Here is a 16384-nt window from a genome sequence, read left to right as displayed (position 1 = left end):
AAAACGCACCCTCACCGTAATGAGTCAAGGAGATGCTGGTATGTATCACAGAGCTCATCACTGCTACTAAGAGACACAGAAAGGAAATCCCGACACGGAGAGGCATCATTCCCGCGTCCATTCGTTTCAGAAAATCGCGGTTCATCACATATATCCCAAATTATACGATATACGAGTTAAATCCCAAATTATACGCGATTTTCGTTCTCCCTCAGGAAGGCGCGCACACACATCCTTTCGCGCGCTGGTTGCCATTAGTGACGCGCGAGCAGCCTCCAAACCGAGACGCGGGTAGTGCGAGCGGCTTGCCAATGACTGGTCGAAGGCGGGTGCGTTCTGGAAAACTAAATTCAGGCCCAAGCCACCACCTCCTTAGCAAGACATCAAAAATATCCATCCGCCTCACTGCAGAAACGCCTCATAAATATACATGAGCGAGCTCCACTCGGGATGACGGGTAGTGTAGTGCGCGCTCCACCTGCTTTCACCTTCTGCGCCAAACAGATAAAGATCCCGTGTGGTGCACAAGAAAAGTGAAACACTGTGGTTGATATGGAAATATACTACAAATTATTAAATAACGTAACGTCTTTTAGTATGCAGCATGCAACCATTCAGGGAATAATAATGCTTTATGCACTAATAATTTCATAATGTTCAGATTATCCAGAAAAGAGCAAAAATAAAACCAATACAGTAAAATTCTGTGCTTGCGATTTATGTGACTGCGATTTATTACCCTGGGAACAAACATGTTTTTAAATAAATTTTGCATTATCCTATGAGGAAGTCTTAAAACAAAGCTTGAATTTCAAATAACACAGAATTTCCATATATATATCATTCTGATTATGCTAATTTGTTGCACAAGAAAAAAAAACATTTTATTATCAATGCTGAAAACAGTTGTGCTCCTTAATATCTTTAAAACTTTTTGGGGCTTTTATGTAAAACCTTGCTGAATAAAAGTATTCATTAGATTAAAAAATCTTACCAGCCCAAAATGATTGAACAGTAGTTTATATAAAATATTAATCGGTCTGAGAAAATCTTGAAACACTGAGGGTAATGGAAAAAGACTTTCTCATACAGATGTTATGAATACACCCCCTAATGTACTTATCACACATTATGCACTGTTAAACAGAAGCCCATGGCAAATCAGAAACACACACACACATATATATTTGTTTTTGCAAAACACTGGTGCTTATAACCATGATAAAATAATAAAAAAAACAATACACTAAACCATTGTAAAAAAAAATTTTTTTTAGCAATTTAATACAGGAACCAGGAAAACATTTCAAGAAAATCTCATGCTGCTATATTATTCAATTACATCCACTCATTAAATGTATATACTTGCTGAGTATCTCCACAGATTTCTTTTCTGTATAAAGTCAGTAGGTATTTTTCAGTCTATACGTTCTTTTAAAGCCTGTATAGTAAGAATGCAGTTTTCCATCATACTGATGAAAGAAAATAGATTCATTAATATATATTATTTGGCACATTAATAACTTTTATAACACATACATACATGTTAAATTCCTCTACACAGCTTTAATCTGAAAAACCCTTAAAGTCTTCATCCATGTTGTCACTGGACTGAAAGAGCTGCCACAGGTCCAGGAGATAATCAGGTGGGTTCTTGCACTCCAGTACAGGTTTAACAGGTGTAAGAGAGCTCATTGATTCTCTCTCTTTACTCACTGAGTCAATGTGCAAGGCTGGTACTTGCTTTCTTCTTCTGGATCTGACATTACAAACCTTCTGTTGCAGTGAATTATTGGGGCTATCGAGGTCCGGTTCAGGTTCTGTGTTGCCTGAAGGCCAAAGAGCTGAATTTTCAACTTGATTTTCTGGCATACTTTGCAAATAAACTTCACAGCAGTTAGTCCTAAAGCACTCAAATCTTGTTAATGATTCTCGGTTTCTTTCACCGAACTGTTGAGCGGTGTACATGTCAGGATTTGTCCAAGTTTGTTGGTCTGTCCTGCATTCAGGTGCATTAGAGTCACAGTTCTGCTCTCTGCTGAGAAAAGATGCACCTTCAGATTTCTGCACAGCAGATTGTGAGTGGAATTCCCACGCAAAGGTTCCACGCTTAGACTGGGACTTCTCCAGAACATCGGATTGGTCAAAAAAGCTGTCCTGATTGCTCAGAGGGTATTCACACTGGCCCCTGTTGCGTTTGCGAATTGACAGAGGTTTTTCTTTGGTCCGTTCTGAAACAGGTTGCTTTGCTGTAGAGCTCCAAGGCAAAGACCCATCGCTTTCATGTTTCCAATCACCATTTACAGATCCCACATCTTCCTTTAAAGGCAACATAGCTCCAGCACACAGAACAGGGGTTGATGTACTGCATTTCACCCTATGGCAGAGGGACATTAAAAATAGTGCTGTCATAATGCCAGTAAAAAAAAAAAAAAAAAAAACAATAAGGAGAGCTAAAATTTTTTAAAGACGTTTGTACCTTCTGCTGTGCATGCCAATGTTAATAAGGTCGCAGGTCAGCCCAGCAGTAATTCGATCTACAACTGTGTACTCCTCACTCTTAGAGAAAGTCTGATGCTGCTCACTCTCTAGGTGCTGGTGGTCAGAAGGTGAGCACAGATGTCATGCAAATCCTGGTTCAGCCCAGAATGTATACCGTATTTTCCGGACTATAAAGGCGGGCGTACACGGTGCGAATTCGGATGGTCGGAAGATCGTATGTCCACGCACACGGCACGAGTGAGTTTATCTGAAAATCGTACGGACGAGATGATATACGACACGATTTTACAACCTGCGAATTCCAGAAGCAATCGCACGAAGTTGATAGACGCGTTCGACTTGAAGCACCGCTGCACGCACAGAAGGTATGACATTAAAGTACCGCGAGAGCGCTAAGAGAGCACACATATCCAATGCATTCGAATCGCTCTTGCGGTACTTTGATGCCATACAGGTGATGTCATTCTGTGCAGCGCTGCTTCAAGTCGAACGCGCCTAATATAACTGCTTTCCCTCTCCCATAACTGCATATAAAATATTGATACAAGCCGTGACTGTTTCCTACACGTACATGTTATTTTTCAGCAAAAGGAAACAGGGACGTTTGGTCACCCTGTGTGTGTGTGTGTGTGTTCTTGTAGGTTTATAAATATCTGAAATAGGTATTACAATGTAAACATGGTTTGTGAGGACAATTCCTGTGCCCTCGTAAACCAAATGGCTTTAAAAAAATACTATACGGTGTTTAATAGAAATTTTAAACATGCATTTTCCGTAATGGATAGAGGTAGTGTATGGGGATATATAGTATAGAATACCGTTACGTCTATGGAGAGTCCCTGTAAACTACATAATGCGTGTCTGAGAGAGAGCGCGCGCGAGAGAGAGAGAGAGAACTAAAAAGCATGGTACACGTTGCTAGAAACATCATACAGTGCTCGCTGTTCCTGTCAGACTTCAGCGAGTTTATCCTCCTGGTCAATAGTCCACATTCGCCATGGCGCTGATCTGTTCGTGTTTCTTCTTCTGTGGTTTTCCTAGTTCGTGATTGGTCAACTTCAGATAAATCAACAAATCGGCTCGTTCAACTGCACACATGTCACGAATTCAAACCGATAGCTCACAAACTTTTTAGATATGTTTAAAAATGATCGGGAGGTCGGGAAGTGCTCGTAAGCCACTCTGCTCGGCTCGTAATTCATCGCAAATGATACGAGCCGCGACAATACGAGCATACGCGATTTCCACACGATTGAAAAAAATCGCATGCGAACTCGTACGACAGCAAAAATCGCACCGTGTACGCCCGCCTTAAGTCGCACTTTTTTTCATAGTTTTGCTGGTCCTGCGACTTATAGTCAGGTGCGATTTATTTATCAAAATTAATTTGACATGAACCGAGAGAAATGAACCAAGAGAAAACATTACCGTCTACAGCCGCGAGAGGGCGCTCTTTGCTGCTCAGTGCTCCTGTAGTCTACACTGAAGACATAGGGCGCCGTCTCGCGGCTGTAGACGGTAATGTTTTCTCTTGCTGCTTGGTTCTAAATAAATGCGACTTATAGTCCAGTGCGATTTATATACGTTTTTTCCCTCGTCATGATGTATTTTTGGACTGATGCGACTTATACTCAGGTGCGACTTATAGTCCGAAAAATACTGTAATTACTGTTTGTTTTCAGATGAGAAACAGCATATGCAAAGTGTTTATTAAAAATTGACTGCCTTTCTATGGTTTCCAATACCTACCATCTTTAGGTTGTTGAATTTGACCTCACAGCACTCACAGTACCCTCCTTTCCTTTTCTCTTGCCCTTCATCTCCTCTGCGCCTGTCCTTCTTTCCTCGAGGTCCTCGTTCCCCTCCAGACCTGAGGCAAAACACAGATTCTCATTCACACAGACAAACTCTCAAAAATGAATGCATTACAAAAAGAGATTTCTGATTCTCATTGTACCTTCGCTCTTTCAGTCTCTTCTTTGGATCTTCTTTTCCATGTTCATCCATCAGGAATGGACAGCAGGGTGGAAGAGACCGGAGGTTGCACACGGGCATTTTGGACAGGGGAAGGTAGATGGGACGATAATGCCTGGAAAAACATCACAGACTGTTCTTGAACTTGACAAGTAACATGAAACACATGAAAATCGACAAAGGAAATGCACCTGCTTGAGTCTTCTACTTTCACAAATGGGCGACAAATTCTTCCAGCTGGAAAAAACAAATAAAACTAAATTAAATAAAGACTGCTACATATTCAAATTTTTCAACAGGAGGATGCAACCATTTAAAACAGGTTCTTTACTATCTACTTACCATTGAGTCTGTGATATGTATTTTTTTCTGTGTGCTGAATGCTGGCCTAAAAATAAAGAGTGATAAACTGAATATATACATATATATACAGCGCTGCACAGAGCTTGTAGCTCCATAGATTTCTCTGTTTGCAGCCAAATTTACAGTCCACAGATTTCCAAATCAGGGCAGAAATAGTGAAAACCTGTGCAGACTCTACATGAGTAATTTTTTTTTTCTGTTGAATGTCAAAGGATCAAATTCAAATGTTCCAGTTTAGTCTACAAACTGTAGACGGCAGTGGCTCAGTGGTTCATGTAGGTTGTCTACAAACCAGAAGGTTGGTGGTTCAATCCCTGGCTCCACCTGACCAAGTGTCGAGGTGTCCTTGAGCAAGACACCTAACCTCAGCTGCTCCCGACGAGCTGGATGGTGCCTTGAATGGCTGACACCGCAGTCGGTGTGTGAATGAGTGTGTGAATGGGTGAATGTGAGGCAAAATTGTAAAGTGCTTTGGATGGCCATGTGGTCTGTTGAAAGCGCTATATAAATGCAGTCCATTTACCATTACCATTTGCAAGACAGTACATACATTTTATAGTTATTTACTAAAGACAATATTCAGAAAAGTTTTTTTCAATGGTTAATTTTTTTTAACTTGTACATTTGGTTCTTAATATAAAAAATATAATAAAATGTGCAACAGACAAAACTACTCACAGCTCTTTTAACCACTGGATTAGCAGCATTCACTGCAATGAGTTTTGCTTTCTTCTTGTCAACATACGAAACAACATCTGTTAGGAAGTCAAGCATCAAATACCATGAAAAACTGAAACCATATCTCATTTCTCTAACAACACAAGTATTAATGGTGATAAAGATAATACCGTCAACATGCAGGACTTTGACCCCCCATTCCAGAGCATTGGCCAAGATCCCATTCATCTGAACACATTCCTAAAACAGAACAGAAAACCCTCAATCAGAGCAATGATAAACCACTCAAGACTGCAGCACAGAGTTCATTCACAAACAAACAAACAAACGAGTTATGATAAAGATCGACTCACTTGTTCCTTAACGACTCTCTCCACAAGGGATTTGCCTCGACTTACAACCACCTGTGAAATTCCAGCGCAAGATAAACATGTCAGTGAATTTTGACTTAATTTGTGGGCTAAGTGCATGCTAACCCAATGTATTATAAAAGCAAAGAGCCCCATGAAGCCATGGTTTACAGTGAAATTTGAATAGCTAAAGGGCGCTGTTAGACACTCCACTTTACAATTTAGTTAAGCATTAAAAAAAAATTACATTTACAGCATAAATTTACAATGACTTTTTAAAGACTTTAAACATTTTAAAATGCTTTGTTTTTTTATTTTGGACTTCGGAAACCCAGAAACAAAATCTTTGCCAATGAAGCGGAGAACAAAAAGCATCCTGTCTAACCGTATCCGTGACTCCCTGAGAGCTGCCCCTGTGCCCATGGCTTTCCCTCCTGCTGCTGGGATGAGGAGAGCTGACACCTGAATCAGGACTGGGAGCAGGAGATTCCGGCAGGAGACGCTGGGCATAACGAGCCTCTAGCTTACTGGACACAAGATACTTGATCTCCTTGCTGAAGAACTTTTCCACTGTCTGATGACCAGAACATACAGGTTACTTCATCTGTGATTTGAGTTAAAGGGTTAGTTCACCCAAAAATGAAAATTATGTCATTAATGACTCACCCTCATGTCGTTCCAAACCCGTAAGACCTCCGTTTATCTTCGGAACACAGTTTAAGATATTTCAGATTTAGTCCGAGAGCTTTTTGTCCCTCCATTGAAAGTGTGTGTTCTGTCCATGTCCAGAAAGGTAATAAAAACATCATCAAAGTAGTCCATGTGACATCAGAGTGTCAGTTAGAATTTGTTGAAGCATCGAAAATACAAAAACTACGACTTTATTCAGCATTGTCTTTTCTTCCGGGTCTGTTGTGAGCACGTTAACAACACTGCAGTGATGCTGCTTACGTGTTATCTTTGTTATTGGGCGCGTCCAGAAAACACGTCAGCAGAGTCGTGAAAGCACTCACAACAGACCCGGAAGAGAAGACAATACTGAATAAAGTCGTCATTTTTGGACCAAAATGTATTTTCAATGCTTCAACAAATTCTAACTGACACTCTGATGTCACATGGACTACTTTGATGATGTTTTTATTACCTTTCTGGACATGGACAGTATACAGTACATACATTTTCAATGGAGGGACAGAAAGCTCTCGGACTAAATCTAAAATATCTTAAACTGTGTTCTGAAGATGAACAGGTCTTACAAGTTTGGAACGACATGAGGGTGAAGTCATTAATGACATTATTTTCATTTTTGAGTGAACTAACCCTTTAATGGAATGGTTCACTCTCAGGCCATCTACAATGTAGATTAGTTTGTTTCTTCCTTAGAACAGAGTAAGTGATACGTGTAATGCTAAATTTCTCCAAATCTGTTCTGATTAAGAAACACATCATGGATGTCCTGAAGGTTTGGGGTGAACCATTCCTTTTAAGTTACAGACTATTATCACTTCTTACCTAGATGTAATTCATATAATACACTTTAAATTACGCAGAAATTCCAGTCTTGTTTACATTGACAAAAGTGAACACAAGTACATAATCGTGAAGCTTATTAAACTAGTCGTTTTCCTGAGTTTCTAAAGAGACAGCTGTCAAATTTTTCTCATTTAAAGGGCATTCTCTTCCTGCATGTGAAATGATTTATATTTTGCGCAAAACAGCATTGATTATATATTATACTTATAACAACAAACAGTGAACTGCACTTACACCACCAAGTGTTTCGATGTCATTTTCCAAGCGTTGTGTTTTCATATTCCATGGCAGATCCAAGTAAAATATTCTCCCTTTAAAAGGTTTGTTCTGTAGAGCATCACATTTGGCTTTAACTTTGATTTTAGATGATACACTAGTATGTCCGTTCAGTTTTGAATCTGTGAAGATCAATATACCACAATTAGACTTATAATAAACAACACATTTTGTGTACATACGGAACAGCATAAGCAGCATGGAAACTTGTTATTTTCAAAGGATACTTTTACAGACAAAAAAACGAGTTAGTTAAAATAGTTATTTAAAAGAGATAAACAGCACAGCACCTCTGTCCTTACACATTGAGAAAGTGTCGTGCTTCATCATGTAGCTTTTACTGCCAACGGTTAACCGTGTTACAGCCCTAAACCCGGCTATACCAGCTAGTTATACCGCCAACATATAGCAGCATTACTAATAAGTGTTCCTTAATTAAAACGCTGAACTAAAAACACAATGGTGTGTTGAATGCCTCTACTGTTTGTAAATGTCTTCATAACAAACACTCGACGTAACCCGTTTCCATCTTCCCGCTCGAGACCCTCTCGACAAAACCATCTGTAATCTTGGAGTTCATGATGGGAGATTCGACGTATATTTTTTGACATTTCAAAAACGACTCCGCAAAGCTCTGACATTTGAAACGTCAATTAAACCAATATAAACAACTTGAATTTTATGTAGAATATACATAAGAAAACGAATGTTAAAAGTATAAAATATGACTTCGATAGACTGTCACGTCCGCGAGCGCTTTATTGTGTCCAATGGCAAAATTTAAATAGCCGGAAGTTACGAATCTGCTGGTGCAAAACAGACTGCTAGACAAACATACGCGGACAGCACACTAGTGCAGTAGAGTGAAACTCATAATGAATTAATATCTTTGGACTGCACTGATGATAATGCTTTTTTCTTTCGACGTTACCTAGTTTATGTCGTTTACGTCATTTGGAAATTCAGTTTTAACGATAACTGATAGAGGTCAATGCAGTAAACCCGGTTCATATGTTCAGCTCCATTATGAACAAGGGAAATGTGGGCTTGTTCAACAAGGTCCATTTTTGGCACATGACAGTCACTCAGTAAAGAGTAAGGTTAACGGAGTCTGTACAACCAGATTCACCGGAACTTTCTCTACATCGCAGGCATGGAGATGAGCTCTCAGAAAAGTTCTTCAGTACCCACGAAGGACATTACACCCATCCAGCAGATGATCGCATCTTGCTCAGGGGCAATTATTACGTCACTGTTTGGTAAGAGACTATGGATTTTGTATATCTTAATATACGGAAAAATATATTAATCTATGCCCTTTAGAATGTAGCAGGGGTCAGAATACTTTTTACTATGTTATTCAATAAAGCAATACGTAATTACATATATAAACAATATATTCTGTGCATTGAAGGGTTCAGTGACACAAAAACACACATATTCTGTTTAGCTTTATAGTAAATTGCAATATCAAGGTAAAGTGAATCTATGAATCTAAAATAGTCTTGCATCTAATAACCGTTTATTAATAGTCTGTACCATGTTTAACATTCCTTGAGACATTTCATAAAAGTACACAGTGTTATGGCTTGACACGGTTTTAAATTGAGAGTGGGGAGTAATAAATTATATTTTAAAATATATTCAAATAGAAAACAGTTGTTGCAATTTGTAATTATGTTTCACAATAGTACTGTTTTTCTGCATTTTTGATCAAATAAATGCAGCCTTGGTAATCATAAGAAACTTCTTTCAAAATCATAAAAATCTTACAGACCCCAAACTTTTGAACAGTAAGTTAGTTTACTCACTTAGCAGACGCTTTCATCTATTCATTAAAATATAACTATATAATAATATTTTTTTTTCTTTATGTCCACAGTAACACCTCTGGATGTGGTGAAGATCAGACTGCAGGCACAAAACAATCCTTTCCCCAAAGGTAAGCTTGAGCTTTTTTCTGTTCAAATGAACTCAAATGTTCATGTGGTTAAAAACTTAACTCACTCCTTTTTTTAATGCCTTTCAGGGAAATGTTTTGTGTTCTGTAATGGCCTGATGGATCATATATGTGTCTGTGAGAATGTCAATTCAAAGGCATGGTACAAAACACCTGGTCATTTCACCGGCACTTTGGTAAGCTAAACCATAAAAAAATGAATACAGTTTCTCTTCACCTGTGATGCTTTATAAAATATTACCATAGGTTCAACTCATTCAAATGCTCAGTTCTTCTCTTCCAGGATGCTTTTATTAAGATTATACGTATGGAAGGAGTCAGGTCTCTATGGAGCGGCCTTCCTCCAACACTGTAGGTGTTCAGTTACATTTCTGTTGTCCAAACCCTGGGACATAAATTATGAAATGCATTTCCCCTTGCAGAGTGATGGCAGTACCTGCAACCGTTATCTATTTCACATGTTACGATCAGCTATGTGCCATTCTCAAGCACAGGATGGGAGACCGATCAGATTATGCACCGCTGTTGGCCGGTGCCATCGCGAGAGGTACAGTTCATCCCTGCTGATTCAGTGTTTGACCTTTTCTCTGCATGTCGACCTTCTATATCAAAGTGTGCCTGGCATCACATGAGTTTTTTCTGCATGTTTCAGTGGGGTCGGCTACAGTAATCAGCCCCCTGGAGCTGGTCCGCACAAAGATGCAGTCTGAGAAGCAGTCGTACCAGGAGCTGAGCGCCGTTATCCGGTCAGCGCTGCACAACAAGGGCTGGCGGTCTCTGTGGAGGGGCTGGGGACCCACGCTGCTCCGAGATGTCCCATTCTCAGGTGAAACACACACAGCCTTCACATGACACACTTCACATTTTGAAGCACTTGATTTAGAAACACAAGACTCAAAAATACAAAACCTAAGATAAAACTCATATAAAACTGAATGGGATTTCTGATGGATATCCAATCCACCCACAAATTGGTTATATTCTATAATAGATTTATATAAACTTTGATAATAATAAGATTTATTTCAAAAACATTTAAAAAATATTTCCAACCCCAAACATGCACCACGAAATAGCAGAATGTTTACCATTTGACCATATTTTGAAGGGGTCTCATATACCTTCATATGACTCTTTGAATGTGTATTGTTTGCTGCTATTTCCTAATTTTTTATTTGACTTAGTTTCTCCTCAGCTATGTACTGGTTTAACTATGAGAAGGGTAAAGTTTGGCTCTGTCAATATTACAACTGTACAGATCCAACCGTTGCCATCACATTCACGGCTGGAGCACTGTCTGGATCAGTGAGTTTGTGATTTACTACATCTGTATCATCAGAGCTCTGATGGGTCTCATTTACTGGTACTAAATACATGCATAAGTAGAGTTCAGTGTGAAATATCCAGGTTGTGTTTGGCCTCATTGTATTTGGACAGTAAATAAAAACTGATATGTCAAGTACCTGTATAAGTACCTGAATTTTCTTGCTTTAGTTTGCATCAGTCATCACACTGCCGTTTGATGTGGTCAAGACAAAACGACAAGTAGAACTGGGTGAACAGTCAATAAAATGTGAGTATACAGGTGAAATTATGTAAAGGGCTTCCATAATTGGGATTCTGAGCTTTGATTTGACATCAGAATCAGAATATGACATTAATGTGCAGTATAATCTGTGTAGTGTCCACACACGTCTCATCCAGCACATATCATGTGATGAAAAGGATAGTTGCTGAAAATGGAGTATCAGGACTATTTGCAGGTAAATATGTATATTCATATAGAACACACACTACTGTTCTAAAATCTGAGATTGATAAGATTAATATACTGTATATTAAAATTGTGAAATATTATTACAATTTAAAATAAATGTTTTCTATTTTAATATATTTTCAAACGTAATTTATTCCTGTGATGCAAAGCTGAATTTTCAACATCATTGCTCCAGCTTTAGTGTCACATGATCCTTCAGAAAAAGAAACAAAAAATCCTTCATAAATCATTCTAATAGGCTAATATGAAAACAGTTGTACAATATTAAAAAACGGCATCTTTTGGGGAAATTGTGACACTTTTTTCAGAAATCTTTGATGAATAGAAAGTTCCAAAGAACAGAATTTTAGTAATAATATTAATGTCTTTGCTGGCACTTTTGATCAATTAAATGCGTCCTTGCTAAATAAGAGTATTATGTTAAGCAAGCAAAGGGCCGTGATTTTCAAATCACCACTAGATGTCTCCGTAGTACAGCTCAGATTTCTCTGTCTCTTATCTTCAGGTTTTCTGCCCAGGCTGATCAAAGTGGCTCCGGCGTGTGCTATAATGATCAGCACATATGAGTTCGGAAAAGCTTTTTTCCACAGATACAACCAGAAGAAACAGAGGGGGACACAACTGCAGTCCAGCACTTGCTCTCACTCAGAAAAGCACTGATTTAAAAGAACACTTGATCCATCACATCACAGACCTTTGTTAAGATTCAGTAAATTAACCACAGGCTACGCCACAAATTTACCCAACATGTAATCACTCTTGCTGTCAGTCTAAAAGAGGATTCGTATAGAGTTGCTGTGAAATAAATCAGTATTTACTTTCTCTAGTAAATATTTAAAAGTAACAGAGTATCTTCCACATAGGTCAAATTATTGAAAATAAAACAATAGTTCAATATTTGTGTTTTTAAATGTGTTCATTAAAAAAGGTGAAGAAACATAAACCCTTGCTTATAAAGGCATCTTCATTTTATTTTTAGGATTAGGAAAATTGGTAAATTTACACCAAATTGAATCACATCAGGCACATCAGTCATGTTCATCCTTGAAATTTTGTTCTACCTGTTCTGTCTTGTTGACTTTTAATTGTTTAGTGTTTCAGTCATTTCTTTTCGAGGTTTGTGTTAAATTAAGACAAGTGTGAGCAAATGGTGCCAAAAATAAGGTTGATTATTTTTTTTTAGAATGAATTTTCACAACTTTTTAAACAATTGTGCTTTTTGTAATTTAATTTTGTTTTTGTTTTCTTCAACAGTGATTCATGAATTATTTAAAATCTCTTTGTTGTGAATTCCTTTATTCAGTCCAGAATATTGTCTCTAGTTATTTTAATTTACACTCATGTTGCTTGAACCAGGAGCCTATAAGATCTTATGCAATGTGCAAAATTGTAATTATTTACCTTCCGTTCCCAGTGTGATGAAAGAATAAGGAGGAATTTTAGCATTCTCCGTTTACATTTTGTTTTTACACAAAATTGCATTTAATTTGTATTGATAACTGGACATCAAACACCACATTAAAGCTGTAATGTGATGAGGTCATGTGACTATTCTGTAAGCTAGTATTCCAATGCGCACATAAACAACGAGATAAAATCAGCATTCAGACAAGCTTGTATTTACATTTTAATTTATTGAAGAAAATAAATTAAAAAATCATACATGAGGTCATAAAGTGAAATTTGACTGAATATATTGATGCTAAATTATAATTAGGTGAATATATGATATTCATCTCATTGCGCCTCGTTATCCTCACTCCATTTATTTCTGTCACAATGTAACCGAACACAATAGAAATAAAAGCTCAAATCACAAAAAAAGATTTCAAAGCATTGAGAAAGAAAATCCGTAACACAGAAACGTAACACTGTCTTTTCCTTCATTCCACTATACACATAAAATATATTTAATTGCACAAACAGTGCAGTAAGAATCTCAAATAAATCTTGAGATGCACATTTAGATGTACTGGCCTCTGAACGTTGTAAAACATGCATTTCACATGTAAAATATGACCCTGGACAACAAAGCCAGTCTTAAGTCGCTGGGGTATATTTGTAGCAATGGCCAAAAAAATTCATCAAAAATTATGCCATAAATTTCCTACTGTAAATATATTAAAACTTAACTTTTAATTAGTAATATGCACTGCTAATAACTTCATTTGGACAACTTTAAAGGCAATTTTCTCAATATTTTTTTTATTTGCATCCTCAGATTCTAGATTTTCAAATACTTGTATCTCAGCCAAATATTGTCCAATCCTAACAACATCGCCGTTTTAAAAAATAAAAAACGGATCCTTATGACTGGTTTTGTGGTGCAGGGTGACAAATGTATTTCTGCAGTACAGAAATGAAGTCACAGGCAGACGAGACATTCTTCAACACTAAGACCATGGATGTTCAGCAAAGGCGATGTATGAGAGGACAAGACTATTTTAGATGGGAATTCTGCATACGTGTTTCTGTGGAATTTCTGTTAATACTGTGCTGCTGCTAATGAGTAATCATACACACTTCTAAATACCTTCAGTTATTTTCATATATTACTCATGGCTTAGCATGCCTCTTAAAGGTGCCATGTGCAAAAATTGAGGTAAAAATATTAAAAAAATGACCTACACGCATCAAAAGTATGAGAAGAAATAAGTGCGATGATGTCATTAAAAAATGTCAAGTTATAGTGCTGCAGAGATATCAACCTTAAAGGTGCCATGTGCAAAAATTGAGGTAGAAATATAAAAAAAATGACCTTCACGCATCAAAAGTATGAGAAGAAATAAGGGCGATGAAGTCATTAAAAAATGTCAAGTTATAGTGCTGCAGAGATATCAACCTTAATTAGCAGTAGCATTACTAGCCCCGGCCCGACAGGTGTCGTAATACCAGTTTCGGCCATGGGAGGCGGTATGCGGGCAACATAACCACCAGCCAACCTGCAATACACGAATAACTCGCACGGCTTGTGGGCGTACCTGAACCTGATGTCAATCATGTGGAAAGTACAGCCCACTACATTTCAGTTCAGGGAAGAGAGCGGAAGGATGACTTAAGCCCTTGGCAAGAGACCACCACCCGCTACAGGGAAACAACCGCGCTCGGAATCACAAATCAAATCCGATAAGAAAAGGAGCCAAACCAGAGTAAACATCGGCACTGCTTTCAATCGCTGGAGACAACTGATGGACCTGAAAGAAATGAGGTTCGACACCGAACTTGCAACATTTCTTTTGGATTGGTAAATTAGATGCTGTTAGTATTTCGCTAGAAGTTTGTTTTATATGTTTGTTTATTTTTTTTCGGGAAGTTATAACATAGAAATGTATCGAAGGCTATTCTATAAGCGTGCTAATGTTAGCGATGGCTAACCGTAGCTGCGTTTGATAATTAGCTATCTATAACTTACCCATTTTTTTATATCATAAGTAACCTGCTCTGTCTAGTCTGTTGGTCTCCGTGTCCTCTTTGCTTCGTGGTTTTTCTGTACGTGAGAAAATTGATGTGTTGCATGAAAGCGTGTGAAAAGAGTCAATTGCGTGTGTCTCATGGTGAATGCTTGAGAGTTGGCAGCTCTGTTTACGTTGGTTGGCGCTAGCTTGGTCAACATCAGCTGTCTGATGTTGACCAATGATGTTGACAGAATGCTGTCTGTCAAATTAATTTAATTCAAATAATGTGTATATACAACTCAATGTAATATGAACAAAACGAATATGAACATATTCACTGGTAAAGGTGAAGGGGAGTAGCTTGAAGATGTCATGTTTCAAAATCACTTGACATCACCCAACGTTCCTCTGGAGGCAAAACGTCCTCTTTTATAGGCTTCAGCTATGCTCTAGGGTTGTTGTGAAGGTAGGGGCGGAGCATAGAGACTGCCGTTTCTCGTTTGTTACTCTGGAGTAGACCAATTCACTTTATTGAGGCATACTGTCCCCATCTGGTATGGAATGTGGAGTATGACTTGATTTTTTTGCCAGATATGACAGATGGCACCTTTAAACAGGTCTGTTTTTATGATCAAATCACACTAGTAACATCTTATGGTAATTTCTTATAATTACCAGCAGAAGTATTAGGAGTGATCCATTAAATTTAACTTCAAACATAACTTAACCAATTAATTCTAAAATTAAACGTTCCATTGAAATGAAAATGGGTTCAAACTAGGGCAGTCAATTGATTAAAAATTAATTAAATACTGCATATTAATGATAACATTCTGATTTTGTAATAAAATTAACCACCACAAAAAAGCCCCCTAATGAAGAGAACTGCAGCAGATGAGAAAATCACGGAATAGACATTAAAATACATATATTGGCTTTATATATAATATAATATATATATATATATATATATATATATATATATATATATATATATATATGTATGTCCGTCTCTTTGAACATCAGTGGCCTATAGTCCACAGCCTCATTATACAGTCAAAAACAAAGTGGTACTTTAAGCTCGATTTGCTAAGGAGGTAGGAAAATTACAGCATTTATGTACAAATTAAAGGAAATGATAATCTTTAATCCCATGAAATTGACAACACTAGTTCAGATGTTTACAGATGAAGTTAAAGACCGTTGCTTTAGGTTCTGAATACATTCTAGTTCTAGTCCAACATGCATCATATTATTCTTATTAATGTATATAAATGCATGGCAATGCTTCACACCAGCGCACATTAGCCACTATCTTTGAGTGAAGATGGGGAAAAAATGCAAAACTGATGTTTGAGTGCTGTATGATTATGTAAATCACAGAACTCATAAATATGTAAAATTTCCTCACATAAGAAGACAGAGTGAATCTCAAAACACTTCAGTTAAAAGCCAGAGATGAGAAATAAATGTATTAATATCCACATTAAGCACACCAGAGAATTTTCTGAAATCACATTCCTCTTACTCCCTAAAAAGACAAATGATGGCAAATCAACAAAGCAATATTTGTTGT

The 16384-nt window shown here is 37.6% G+C and overlaps 3 protein-coding genes across 6 annotated transcripts in view; 1 reads left to right on the top strand and 2 right to left on the bottom strand.

Moving 5' to 3' along the window:
• Nucleotides 1-461, bottom strand: part of LOC132103347 (disintegrin and metalloproteinase domain-containing protein 22-like) — a 61413-nt gene extending 60952 nt beyond the window's left edge. Inside the window, exon 1 of one of the 2 annotated variants that reach the window (XM_059508389.1) lies at nt 10-461. In XM_059508389.1, the coding sequence (XP_059364372.1) occupies nt 10-145 (136 nt within the window). In that variant the 5' untranslated portion in view covers nt 146-461. The remainder of the gene's footprint in view (nt 1-9) is intronic. The other variant, XM_059508388.1, reaches the window with a different exon arrangement.
• An 801-nt stretch (nt 462-1262) lies between these two features.
• LOC132103346 (protein DBF4 homolog A-like) lies at nt 1263-8456 on the bottom strand. 3 transcript variants are annotated; one of them, XM_059508385.1, is made up of 12 exons: nt 8196-8456; nt 7635-7798; nt 6253-6441; nt 5871-5921; nt 5688-5757; nt 5518-5594; nt 4819-4864; nt 4668-4713; nt 4460-4591; nt 4252-4372; nt 2480-2595; nt 1263-2377 (listed from the first exon to the last, which is right to left on the bottom strand). In XM_059508385.1, exons 1-12 carry the CDS (start codon nt 8254-8256, stop codon nt 1567-1569), a joined length of 1884 nt encoding a protein of 627 aa, XP_059364368.1. In that variant the 5' UTR covers nt 8257-8456; the 3' UTR covers nt 1263-1566. The 3 variants fall into 3 exon arrangements, with proteins under 3 accessions (XP_059364368.1, XP_059364370.1, XP_059364369.1); XM_059508387.1 differs by having other exon boundaries at nt 7979-8455; XM_059508386.1 differs by having other exon boundaries at nt 7967-8454.
• A 307-nt stretch (nt 8457-8763) lies between these two features.
• Nucleotides 8764-13025, top strand: LOC132103345 (probable mitochondrial glutathione transporter SLC25A40). Its single transcript, XM_059508384.1, has 10 exons — nt 8764-8935; nt 9559-9618; nt 9706-9812; nt 9920-9987; nt 10059-10183; nt 10289-10462; nt 10832-10941; nt 11131-11198; nt 11305-11399; nt 11919-13025. Exons 1-10 carry the CDS (start codon nt 8830-8832, stop codon nt 12071-12073), a joined length of 1068 nt encoding a protein of 355 aa, XP_059364367.1. The 5' UTR covers nt 8764-8829; the 3' UTR covers nt 12074-13025.
• Nucleotides 13026-16384: the final 3359 nt, after the last annotated feature.

The sequence above is a fragment of the Carassius carassius genome, chromosome 24 (genome assembly GCF_963082965.1).
Source record: "Carassius carassius chromosome 24, fCarCar2.1, whole genome shotgun sequence".
In the NCBI taxonomy this organism is placed as follows: Eukaryota; Metazoa; Chordata; class Actinopteri; order Cypriniformes; family Cyprinidae; genus Carassius; species Carassius carassius.
The sequence above is the reverse complement of the archived record's forward strand: the minus strand, read 5'-3'. Positions and strand labels throughout refer to the sequence as shown.

Coding starts and splice junctions, on each gene's coding strand:
- LOC132103346 (XM_059508385.1), bottom strand. CDS start 8,256: ATGAACTCCAAGATTACAGATGGTTTTGTCGAGAGGGTCTCGAGCGGG. Junction 4,592..4,667: donor AAAGTAGAAGACTCAAGCAG/GTGCATTTCCTT, acceptor ATGTTTTTCCAG/GCATTATCGTCCCATCTACC. Junction 2,378..2,479: donor ATTGGCATGCACAGCAGAAG/GTACAAACGTCT, acceptor CCTCTGCCATAG/GGTGAAATGCAGTACATCAA.
- LOC132103345 (XM_059508384.1), top strand. CDS start 8,830: ATGGAGATGAGCTCTCAGAAAAGTTCTTCAGTACCCACGAAGGACATT. Junction 9,988..10,058: donor AGCGGCCTTCCTCCAACACT/GTAGGTGTTCAG, acceptor TTCCCCTTGCAG/AGTGATGGCAGTACCTGCAA. Junction 11,199..11,304: donor CAAGTAGAACTGGGTGAACA/GTCAATAAAATG, acceptor ATTAATGTGCAG/TATAATCTGTGTAGTGTCCA.